The sequence below is a fragment of the Anastrepha ludens genome, chromosome 2 (genome assembly GCF_028408465.1).
Source record: "Anastrepha ludens isolate Willacy chromosome 2, idAnaLude1.1, whole genome shotgun sequence".
In the NCBI taxonomy this organism is placed as follows: domain Eukaryota; kingdom Metazoa; phylum Arthropoda; class Insecta; order Diptera; family Tephritidae; genus Anastrepha; species Anastrepha ludens.
The window spans coordinates 104,118,100-104,130,907 of NC_071498.1; the positions used below are offsets into that span (position 1 = coordinate 104,118,100).

At 36.8% G+C, this 12,808-nt stretch overlaps 1 protein-coding gene and 1 pseudogene across 1 annotated transcript; both read left to right on the forward strand.

Moving 5' to 3' along the window:
• Positions 1–2,009: 2,009 nt before the first annotated feature.
• On the forward strand, positions 2,010–2,667 carry LOC128858872 (glutathione S-transferase 1-1-like; annotated as a pseudogene).
• A 6,709-nt stretch (positions 2,668–9,376) lies between these two features.
• On the forward strand, positions 9,377–12,543 carry LOC128858878 (uncharacterized). Its single transcript, XM_054095434.1, has 2 exons — positions 9,377–9,869; positions 11,124–12,543. Exons 1-2 carry the CDS (start codon positions 9,636–9,638, stop codon positions 11,754–11,756), a joined length of 867 nt encoding a protein of 288 aa, XP_053951409.1. The 5' UTR covers positions 9,377–9,635; the 3' UTR covers positions 11,757–12,543.
• The last annotated feature ends 265 nt before the right edge of the window (positions 12,544–12,808 follow it).

The following is a 12,808-nucleotide window of genomic DNA, read 5'->3' on the forward strand; positions in this document are numbered from 1 at the left end:
ACTGATGTCTTCAATTTTAGGTTTAAAACTTTTCTCATCGTTGAGAAAAATTGGCATTCGAATGGTGAGGGAAACTCGTATAGTTTTATGTTTTATGAACGTATGTACTTCGCTTTTAGAAATATGAGCTTGCACATTTGTTGATCTGTACAATATTTCAGACTGCTCAGTGCCGACACGAATAAAGAATCTTCCGCTGCGCCTGTTGGTTGAATATATTTTGTTTTTGTTGTGTATGTACTTTAATATCCATATAAAGTATTTACGAATAAGCCTTGTTTTGCTGGGAGTTCAGAATACAAACATGCACTCACGAAATCTAACCCTTAATGTAAATGAAGGTGAATGGCTTACAAGGTTTACTTTGTTTTTTATAACCTTATTTGGGTCAATTACTTTGGCTATTTCCAAAACATTTTGATAATACACTTTATATCAATACATATTAGGCGAATTAAAACATAAATAAACATACACATACAGATACATAACTTTGCGTAATACCGTTAAATAATTCATATGTACGTGCAAAATATCGGACAGTAAATAAGCAACACCAAATCATGGCATTTCACATTTTTAAGCAAACTATCTAACATATTTATAATTATCTTGTCTACGCTAAGCTATGTTAACTGACGTAGTTTAACTTTTCCCCAGCCGTACTGGAATAGTAAATATACCGTAGTCGCGTTCTGTTAGTAAGACATGAGCTGAAAAGCCTCTGGCCTAACAAAGAAGACACGTTTTTATTATTCATCAACGTAATTTTCATCAAGAACAACACAATCATTTCAGCGCCATTCTAACATTTCAATATCACTTTTGTAGAACGATTTATCTTTTGCCTGAAAATAGGCCTCCATTTCAGCGAAAGCCTCTTCATTGGAGCGAAATTTCTTATCATCGATCATTTTTTTAGGTTTGCGAATAGTTAGTAGTCGCTGGGAGCCAAATCTTGCGAATACGGAGGATATGGGAACAATTCGAATTTCAATTCATGTAGTTTTGCCAATCCTCAACACGTTTTTGTTTTTGGTCAACAGTGAGCAAACGCAGTACACACTTTGAACATAGCTTTCTCGTCGTTTTTTTGATATCTTTACGATATCAGCTAACTCACGCAACTTCCCTTTCCGATCATTCAAAACGATTTTGTGGATATTTTAGATGTTTTCTGGTGTTACCGCCTCATTTGGACGTCCACTGCGTTGTGCATCATTGGTGTCTCTACGACCACGTCTCTACAAACCATCGTTTTATTGTTGTTTCTGATGGAGTAGAGCCCTCGCTTGAACGGTCTTTTTTCCCATCAAGAAGCAGTGTAAAATTAAAACACAAAATTCTTTTTGATCCATTGATTTGAAAAAAAAAAAAAAAAAAAAAGTAGCGTCACTCTTAGCACAGTAACTCCAGAACTAATGAATAGAATATCATCAAATTTTAACAGCTGTATTTTTAAGGTTAGTATGATACTAATATAACTTAAAAAGAGATGAATGCAGTAAAACTAGTGCTATCTATGTGTTAGGCCCAGGACTTTTCAGGCCATGTGTTTTTAATATTCATCATGCCCATTCCCTCCTCCGGCTTGTCTATCAAATCAACGTTTTCTGGTTTAACTACAAAGAACAAGTATTTTAACCTTTTGATTTGTTTTTAGTGTAACAGGAACAATTCGTGACTCTTTCAAATCATGGTAAAATTAATCGTCCTCGATAACCAAGCTTTGTATTTTTTGTTTGTTTTTTAAATCGAAATTTTGACATTCGAGCGAGGATTGGCATGTAAATGTTGTTGTTGCTCGAGCGAACCCACTTGTTTTGAATTCGCCTTAGTTGTAAGTTCCTTGCTAAGAATCATGAAAAATCACTTTAAAATGCGTATTTCAGAAAATAATGAACTAAATGAATTAAAATTGTATTCGTAGTAAATTTTGCATTTAAAGGTTTTTATTGCACTGTCATAATTTAATTTAAATTTCTCTTCCTTTTCAATAGATCGAAGGCTTCGTTATCATGGATTTCTATTACATGCTCGACTCCCCACCATGCCGTTCCGTGCTCCTTACCGCCAAGAGTCTTGGTATTGAACTTAACAAAAAAGTGTTAAACTTGTTTGCTAAGTGTTCATTACAACTCCCGAATTCCTGAAGATCAACCCACAACAGACAATTCCCACTGGATAATGGTTTTGCAATATGGAAATCACGCGCCATTCTAGTATACTTAGTTGACAAATACGGCAAGGATGACTCACTATAACCCAAATGTCCAAAGTAGCGAGCTATCGTCAACCAGCATCTATATTTTGACATGGGCACCCTGTACAAGTCCTTCGCCGACTACTATTATCCTCGGTTCTTTTTTAATAGTGAGGAACCCTTTGACCCCGAACTCTTCAAAAAAATGGAAACTGCTTTCGATTTATTGAACACATTCCTGGAAGGCAACAGCTATGTGGCTGGTGATCAATTGACTGTGGCAGATTTTTCTATTCTAACTACGGTTTCCACATTCGATGTTTCGGGCTTCGACATTAGCAAGTATCCCAATGTTGCCAGATGGTACGAAAATGCCAAAAAAGTACCTGGTTGGGAAGAGAGCTGGGAATATGCTTTGGAATTCAAATAATTGTTTACATAAAGAGCCATACATACTACCAATATACTATATACTACTATACTACTATATACTATAAACAATTTCTAATGTAGTTAAAAAAATAGTTTGGAAAAATATAAAAATAAACGAATTTTTAGCAGTTAGAACGCTATAGTTGACAAAAGTAATTTGCGAATTACCCGGCTTCCACAACGCATTCGTGATTCACTTTCACAGGTCTGCTGCTTATTCTTGCTCATTGGTTTTTTTATTACTCGTATTATTCATCAAAGGACTTACTTTACAGGTTGAACTTTCAGAGGCAATAATACCCTTACAGTATTTAAAGGGGTCTGCGGATAATGTGGTCTCCTTCACCATTATTGAGGTATTCAGCAAGCTCTTCGCCGTGATAATTTTTGCTACAAATTTTATTTCCATTACTATAAAATACATTTTCTTGGTTCTGGACAACGATTTGTTCATAATTCACAAGGCAATTAAGACTGAATTACTTACAAAGGAGCTAATTCGCTCTCAAATGTTTGTATGCCGAATTACATAACTAGAAGGGTAATTGGGAAGTGAATTACGATTGAAAGAGTGAACTACGTTCTGTGGGGACATATTACAGCACATATTACATTACTGCTCCAGAATTTTATACTCTACAACTTTCGTGATAGGTGAAAATATCATTTAAGCAATAGGAACCGAGATATTCGCGAAAAATCGTTTTTTGTGACCTTTGATCTTCAATATCTTAAGACGCGGACACAATAGCATTTGTGACTTTTGAGACAATATTTAGGGCGACAAAACAAAAGTTTTTACCAATTTCCAGCTTATTATCTTTCATTTCGAGGTTGACCCCTTTTTTTACCTAATTTCACTGGGCTAACTATCTTACAAAAACATGTAATGTAAGGCAGCTCTATTCCAGCGTTGCCAAGATATGCTCATGTATACCAGTTGCTTGATCTATTCGCCACTTGCTAACGCTTGGCAAGTAACATACAAATGTGTATGGTGTAATACAGGAGGGTAGCTTAGCTCAGAGTTGAATATGTAAATTAGACTATTTTTTGAAAACAAAACCAATTTAACTCAGGGACTTATGGTGTGTTCTTTTCTTGCTATAAGAGTGAATTTATTGCGCTCTACGCCAGAGCTGTCAAATTTTCATGGATATACATACATGTGTAAATGTTCAATATATAATTTTTGTAAGTGTTGATTTTCTCTTGATCTATTGTCATATGAAATATCTAACATTTTCACAGGGCGTATGGAAATATTTTCGCAATGTCGTCATACAAGGAGGCATAAAATTAATCATTCAGTTTCGATTTCACATCACTATTTAATAAAAATTAATTAATTTGAGTATTAGAAAACTTTATTGTGACTTTAATGCGCTCCATAGCTTGTCTATTTGTATAATGCAGCTGTCATGTTCACAAGTGTCAAATACGATTGACGTACGACGCCATTTCCATAAATTATACATTTTCCGATTCATTTTGCGCCACTTTGTATAATGAGGTGACATTTTTTTCGGGAAAAGAAGTTTCTCTTTCTCTGATATAATAGCTATTTTCTGTCCTTTAGGACAGTTCACTACAGTATTTAGCATAAAAAAAGCATTTCTACTTCATCACACCCACACTTTGCATTATTATTGTGGTACTGTCAACATTATCTATCGTCATCGCCGCTTATTAGCGGCTATTTTTTGGGAGTTCCTTGCGTGGAACGTCGTAAAATGATACAGGCATGGGGAGAAGAGTTTTCAAGGTGTGGCCATGATCATACCGTTAATCGGTTCTCAACGAATTGGAAAAGATCAACTGATTGGCTGACGTAACCGGGGTCATAACAGCACTTTGTTTACGAAAAAGCTGAGATTCTGTTGGTGATATACGAAAACATTACTCATTTTGCTTCGTTGCAATCTGAACAACTACTGATTGTAGTCTGTGAATACGTGTGAAATGAGTAAAATTCTGCTGTCGACTACCCGGTGACGTAGTAGCCGAGTTACTCGTTCACTTTCGTTTTTCCCCATAGCCGATGGTAAAACCAGGACAAATCGTTAAAGAGTTTGCTTCGCAAAGACCACACAAAAATTTCGTTTTGCGCAAGGATCATAGATTTACTAGGCTTGCTATTTAACTATAGTGAAAAAGAAAATTATGAGCGCAACTTTGGTTGCCACGCCAATCATTTCACACGTATTCAAACATTCATCCAATTAGCCGTTGTTTAAACGGCAACGAAGTGACATTGTGTTAATTTTTTTTTAAACACATGCCCTCTTACGTCAGCCCATCAGCTGATTTTGTCAAATTCGCTGAGAGCCGGATAACAGCCTGATATTAGCCACACCTTCTCAATTATTTTCAATATGACCCGCACCTATGACTCCCTCTTGTTACTCACTCAATGCTGGATCTTCACTACCTTAGAACTTCTCTGGTGTGTGTTCTCACAGGAAATGTGCGTTCCATTTCAATAAAAATTGACCGTTAACAAAAAATTGTACACAAATAAACGTTCTAGGTGTAAATACTACGCAATAAATATAAATATGTGACAATAAACGTTTTTTCTTATAATACCAACACTGTTTTTTTTTGTTTTTATTACTCTGTGCACATTAAATGCTAATTCATAATATGAAGTAATGAGGTGATGATTGGCTACAACAGAAGCTAATTGCTTTGCTTTGATTTAGTGTGTCTGGGGTCATTATGCAAAACTCACAGTCAATTAATTAACTTGATTAGGTTGCAAGTTTTCTAATGAGACAGTGGAATCGAAAATAAAATTCATTCTAAAACTATGTATTTAACACTAACAAGAAGTAAAATACAAAAATAAATGTCGGATAATAGATTTTTTTACGAAATGTGATGGAATTTAGAAGAACAAAATTGAAATTTTTCTAAAATTCAAAATTTTTCAAAAATACCCAGAGTTTTTCATTTGAGATATTATCAAAAACAATTTTTCAGGGTAGGTACTTCTGTCAGTTGTTTGCATTACCACTTTTGAACGCAATAGGTATGCTAGTTTGCTTCTCCGTATTTTGTGAATTTTCTTATGTGGAATTTAGTACTACCTCGGACTAAGTAGGCAACTGAGCAGTAAAGTCCACTCTCGACGAACAAAACTAGCATTCTACAAGGCTCTCATCATGCCCGTCCTAACGTATGGCACAGAAGCGAGGACGATGACAATATCCGATGAAGCGGCGCTTGGAGTGTTTGAGAGAAAGATTCTGCGGAAAATTTGTGGACCTTTCCACGCTGGCGACGGCGAATATTGCAATCGATGAGCTGTATTAGCTTTAAGATGACATAGACATAGCACGAATAAAGCGCCAGCGGCTTCGTTGGCTTTACCAGGCAGAATGTAAGGAACGTGGTAAGAGTTCAGAACAATCCGTCGCGAGAGTTCGTCACCCTGAATGGACTTCGGCAAGGGGATGGGCTCTCATGCCATGACGACATAGACATAATCGCATTCTCGCTGCCCAGTTTGAAAGAAGCCTTCGCAAGTATTGAAAGAGCAGCTGAATGTGAGGACTTAGAAATAATCGAAGTCAAAACTAAAGCGCTAGTTTCAATTACATCAGACTCTGTCAGACACAATGTGGGTCAAATACTAAAAATTGGTGACGGTGAATCGGTGGAATGCGGACAAACAGAGGAGAGGAGAGTTCTGTGAAAAAATTTTGTCGCGAGTCATATATTGCGGGCTGATAAGGCTTACCCACCTCAGCAAATACACTTCGGCAAATGCCACAGACAGAGAAGAAGGAGCCGCCCGCCGCTAAAATGGATTGACGGTGTAGAAGAAGACGCAGGCTTATTGGGATTTCGGGTATGAAGGACACAGGCACGAAACCGAGACAATTGGAGGCATACATATGCTACTGTAGGCGAAAACTTGACCAGGGTTGTCCAGCCAACAATGGGTGGGGGTCATATCGTCCGAATGGATATGAACGCTCCAGCTCTGAGAGTATTCGATGCGGTACCAGCTGGGAATAGAAGAGGATCAGGAAGGACTGGCGCCGGTTAGAAAGAGGAAGAAAAGACTGGCGCGTTTTGTTGAACTCGACCAAAATCGCGTAAGCCGTTATCACACCAATTAGGAAGAAGAAGAATTTAGTTAAGCAAAAATGAAGAAAAAAGAGTTTACAGTGGGGCTTTTCTACAGTCGAGCTTTTCTTGATCATGGTTTTGATTACCGATGTGGTCCACTTCAAATTCTTTCCATCAGCCCAATCAGTGAATGAGAAGTAATGTGTGAAAAAAATGTAAGTTTTTGAGCGAGAATTTTCGAAGTAAAAGGTCGGAGTTTCGACTTCTACATAAATACCATTTCGTGAATTTTTCTTGTTCACACGACTCAAACACTGTTGAGACCTTTGCTGTGATGAAGAACAATTCGCAGAAGGAGCTGAAAATGATTTTGCCACTTCAAAATTGGCTTATGAAAAGCGCTTTGTACGAGTGCGTCGAAAGAAGAGTACTGGTTAATATGGAGATTTCTTTGAAGTGGCAACTTTTTGGTAGTTTTTGAACAGAAGATGCATATGGCATGCATGAGGTTAGAGTCCACTAAATCATATCGAAATATAAAAACGTAGAGATACTTTTTAGCAGTCTACTAAGTGCGCAACTAATTTTTCGGGTTTGACACATACATAATTGTTGCTATTGTAGATTATGTATGCCTAGAAGTTGGTTTCTCTTATAGGTTGGACATTAACACTTTTCCCAAAATCGAATTTTTTTAAACATCAATCATTTTCATTAAAAACAAACCCAAAAATAAATACAGCTGAAGCCCGTTGCTGGCTTGAGGACGTCTACGGCGACGATGCGCCATCGAAAAATACGGCCAAATAATTGTTTACATGGTTCAAACTGTGACTTCGGCGTTTACGTTGAGAAGCGCTCTGCAAGATGAAGGAAAACTAATCACCCCATCGGAAGATTTATAATTTTTGCAAATGGCATTGTACGCAATCATATTTGACGCTTAATGGAGTGCTGAAAGGTCCAAATTATCATAGTATTTCCATCACTTAAAACCATTTTGTTAGTTAGTAAAAAAGTTAATTGAAAAACAAAACTGGATGATCCATTTTAAGAACACCGAAAGCAGCATTACTAGACGATGACGATATGGAAGCGCAAGCGAAGTTAAGGGATTCATTGAACACAACTCGTCAAGGTTTTTCTAAGCCTATTTGTCTTTCTAGAAGAACTTTTTATTTTTTTTTATTGATAAATTAACTGTAAATTTGTTTAACTGTGGAACAAATTTATATTTGTTCTTTATTGTGCCTAATATTTCGCCAGTTTTTTCTACCTAGTTGAGATTAAAGTCCACTTTTTACGGCCATGTGTCAATTACAAGTAAGAAATTAGTGAGATTTTCAAATTAACGGGGTACGAATTATCGCGATTTTACTGTATTAAGAAATATTGTTTTTTAATTTCCAAACGTTGCTCTAATAACGGGCCACTTTCTATGGGCAAAGCACATGGAAAAGGTGGGTATCTCAACAGTGCACTTTGCTCAGCATGTGGAGAGGAAGATGAGACGGCGGACCGCTATCTGTGCGCCGCCTTCGCTCGATTCAGCACATACACATACACACATACATTTTTTTTGACAGAAAACAACAAAAAATAAAAAACTGAAAAAATAAGAATAATAAAATTGATAAAACTAAGAAGCTTCGAAATCTATTTCAGAGCAAGTTTAACTTGCCTTTTTGCTTCATAATTGCAGTAAAATACTTTAGTTGCCGAAACATAGTAGACAAAAAACTTAGCCCGCTCTAGTGTGCATGTACTGCAGAACAGCAAAAGTATTCATTCCTTTATACTTTAAATATGCTAGGTAATGGTCTTCAATTGTCTAAAAAATATAACTGGCGCTACACCCTTTCTGGGTATTTGACCTAGCTTCTCATCCTATTTGTGGTGTGCGTCTTTATGTTGTTCCACAAATGGATGGACCTACGGTTTTACGCGGCCTCCGAACAGTAGATGGTTTTTTATAACCTGCCGAGAGCCAATCGCTATTAGAAAAACATTTTCTCTCATTTTGGTGTTTCATGCACGGAGATTCGAACTTACGCACTTCCGAATTATAGTCACACACCAACGCATTCGGCTACGGCGGCCGCTAAATCAAATACATATGTACATCTGTAAATCTAAGTTTGCTATGTCGATTTAGCATAAGAAAATGGGAATGGTGAACAACTTAACCCCTCCCTAACGTTAAATTCAATCGTAAACTTTTAACGTTAAACGTATATTTTTTTCTTGTCCTGTTTGCCGGAATCCATTGAGAGAACCTTGCTTCTTGTGCTGCCCAGTACGTACAGAACGCATCCCAGACCGCCCTGGGCAAAACGCATCCCAATAGTTGCATCCACCACTATATCGCTACTTTAGCCAGAATTTGTTTTAGTCTTTTGCAAAGCATTTGACCCGTTGTTGTTAATGACTGCGGATGTAATTTGTGTTTACCTGCGCAAAGATAAGAAAAGAAAGTCAGCAAACAGGCAGTCAGCAGCGCAGGACGTATGAACACATATGCATACATACATATGTACATACATAAGTACGGTACATTCAAATTGGAAGGCATAGGCAAATCTCTAAATTCAAATATCTACATAAGAAAACTAAAATGAACTGTTGACAGGATTAGAGCGCGGCAATGCAAAACCTATTCGGTCGAAAGTCATTTAAACATTTCAACGAAACCTTGAAAGTGAAGTATACCTGAAAATTTTCCGCATATACAAGCGGATCAAATGCCAAAAATATGTGTTTTAAACTCGCGCATACATACGTACATATCCTTGTGAACATTTCGAACGTGCATATGAAAATAAATAAATAGGCCAAGTGTCGTTCTTCAAAGAGCAGTCACTTTGTAACTCTAGAAGTAGTGTATCCTCGAAAAATTTATTCCATAACGATTTGTTGAAAAATGTTACACGTTGCATACTCTCACCGAGTCGCGGGGCTTCTTTGCTTAGCCATGCGACTTATGCAACTGCACGCGTTACCGGCACAACCAAACATTGCAAACTTAACGGCGTCAGAAATAGCGCATGTAACAGCAGTGAATCAAAACAACACCTATGCCAATCATACTTTACCATCACAAGAGCCTGAACTTGAAGCTGCTGCAAGCGAAATTGGACCACCATCAGCTGAATCGGTATGTGAATAGTGTGTTCCCTTTATGTCTTTGCCCACTTCTGTACATGCGTACATAATAAACATATGTGCAGGCGAGAAAATACGGATATTTTTGGTAGAAAATAAATATGTACTTACATCAATATTTATAGATTTCCTTGCAATAATTGGTTCATAAAAAGTGAGAAAAACTTGAAAATATACCCACATACTCAGCTACACGACTACATTCACATGTGCAATATTCTAAAAAAAAATATGTTCAATGTTCCAAAAAATATGTTAAAAAAATAATAATAAAACAAAAACCAAAAAATATTTTTAAATGAAAACGCAATGGAATAAATATGTAAAGGCGTAAAATTGCATGAATTGCAAGAAAATTAAAAAAGTCTATAATTTCACTTCGACTGGCTGCTTGTTTTCAGTAAATTTTTCTAAAATTCTTTTTACCTTGAGGAGTTAAGTTCCTATAGATTTAAAAATGTGCTACTCCATTCAAGCGCTCTTGCGTCATCACACTTCTTGATTATGTTTTATCTGTAAGTCGACGAAGTAATGAAAATCTTTCATACTTGTAAGTTGCTAGAAAAGTTAACCCTTTGCCTAAAAACAAATGATCCTGCTTCCATGCCTAAAATGAGAGCCTCGTATCAGACATGTGATGATTTTTTCTAACCAAAAGTGAAAAGCTCGTATCAGACAAGTGATGTCTTGCTCTGGTCTACAGTCAGAACCGCGTATGAAATACGCGATTGTTTTTACGCACGAGAAAAACTTTCACCGGAAGTGACCCATACAAACGTCGCTCGATTCATAAGGCAAGAGGTTAATGAATTATGCATATTCGGCAGTGTATATGTACATCCATGCATTCGGCTTCGTTGGGTGGGCCATGTCGTCCAAATGGCGCCGGCTAGCATGAGAAAGCGCGCCGGCCAAAATCGCTTAAGCGGTTATCACGCCAATCAAATAGAAGATATGCACATCCATACATATTTTCGGCACAGTTCGATGGCTTTGAAAATTGGTTTTGGCCTTTCCTTGGACTTGATATTGCATACCAATTATTTTATACCAAATATTTAATTCCATCTGAACTTCCTCAAAATCTGCCTCTTGGGTAAAAAATCATTTCTAGTTTTTGTTTTTTGTGAATAAACTCGAATTATTTTATTATTATTTTTTGCAAATAAACTCGAATTACATCTCAACCTTTTCTGCCAACATATGAGATTATGCATTATTAACAAATATAAAAAATTATTTTCAGATTCCTCCAAATGACGCGAATTCGAGCAATGGCCCCATCGATCCATCCGTGTTCGCCAACTACTTTACACCGGAGGCTATTCGGCATTACATTAATCAATTTGGCGCCACCTACCCTGGCTATCCCGCCTATCCGGCACCCATTGGCTATGTGGCAGCTCCTCAACCACCGCCACCAGGTGTTGGTCCCATCTATCCAGGCCCATATGTGGTACAGACTGGCTACGAGGGTTACTTAGTGCCAGCCACCACTGCCATCTCAGAAGCTGCATCTAATCCACACAATAACAACAGCAATGCTTTACTCAGACCACTCACATATCTGATAAATCTGTTTTCGATGATGATGATGTCGTCCTTGTTTCGAGTCGTGGCCACTATCATTGGCGCTATAGGCGTGTTCTTCTTTAGCGGCACTCTATCCAGATTCGTGTGCGCTTTCACACCTATGTGCGAGATCACCAACTCAGCTGTCGAGTATTTAAGGAATGATACTAATGTGACTCGTGTTACACGTATGATAGCTGAAGGCATGACGCCGGAAGGTGTACAACGTGCCGCTGAACATGTGCAGACTGCAATACGCAAGTATGAGGAGTTGCAGAAATTAATCGGCAGTGAAGAGAGGAATTAGTGAAGCTCATACATATATAATGTATATTAGTATTATGATAATATAAATTCTTCTGTAATTTCTGTAATCGATCACAATTAATTACACTTCCAAACTTTGATTTTGAAAGTTTGCTCAACTAACATTATATCATCATATATAACATCATCATCTACTCTCCCAGCCGGGTTATTAAATTTTTATTCTCACCGCACTTATTAAGCTCCTGGATCGATACATACATACCTATATACTTATATACATACCTAGATGTATGTGCCTTGTAATTAGATTTGTTGAAATTAAGGCGATGCACATACAAAATTACTGGTTTTGATCACCGGCTGAGGATAATTGAGTAAAGTAAGGAATGTTTACATCAGCCTCAATATAGCTTCGGAACTACTAAATTTATCTTTGCCAAAAATCACCCTAGAAGTTGAAAACAGTTTATCTGTTTAATTGGCTAGATAAGGAAATGCACCTAAAAGGCTTAATGAAAATATAAAAAATTACCTATGATTTTAATAATATGCGAAGAAATTGTTTATAAGAAAAAAGAAAATTATGGTAAAGACTACATTCGAAGGTGCTATCAACAATGAATAAACTGACAGGAGGATTTCAGAAATATTATTTTTTCTAAATAGCAAAAAAAATATCCATATTCTCACTAAAATAATTTGTGTCTTAACAATACTTATGAAACAATTAAAAAAAGTTAAGTGGATGAATGTTTTTGTAGTTTAAAGAATACTTCTAATATTATGTACCCATATTTGTATTAACAATGCAATGTAAATCCACTGTTGAAAACAGTCCTCAAAATCACGTTTTTGGAGCTTCTTAAGTTAAGCATTAATCGCATTTATTATCTCTTCATCGCTACGAAAGATTTTTCCTCCCTAATTTTTTTTAATTTTTGGAAATAACCAGAAATTACACAGCACCACATCCGTAGAGTATGGCGATGGACGAATTTCTTCAATGACAAAAAGTGCCATGAAGTTACTTATCATTTCAGCAATGGAGCTGGCGCATCATCCAGGTGTGAGAAATAGCGACGTAGTTCC

Excerpts from the sequence above, each read along its gene's own strand:
- LOC128858878 (XM_054095434.1), top strand. The coding sequence starts at position 9,636 with ATGTTACACGTTGCATACTCTCACCGAGTCGCGGGGCTTCTTTGCTTA. Across the intron at positions 9,870-11,123 it reads GACCACCATCAGCTGAATCG|ATTCCTCCAAATGACGCGAA; the intron begins GTATGTGAATAG and ends AATTATTTTCAG.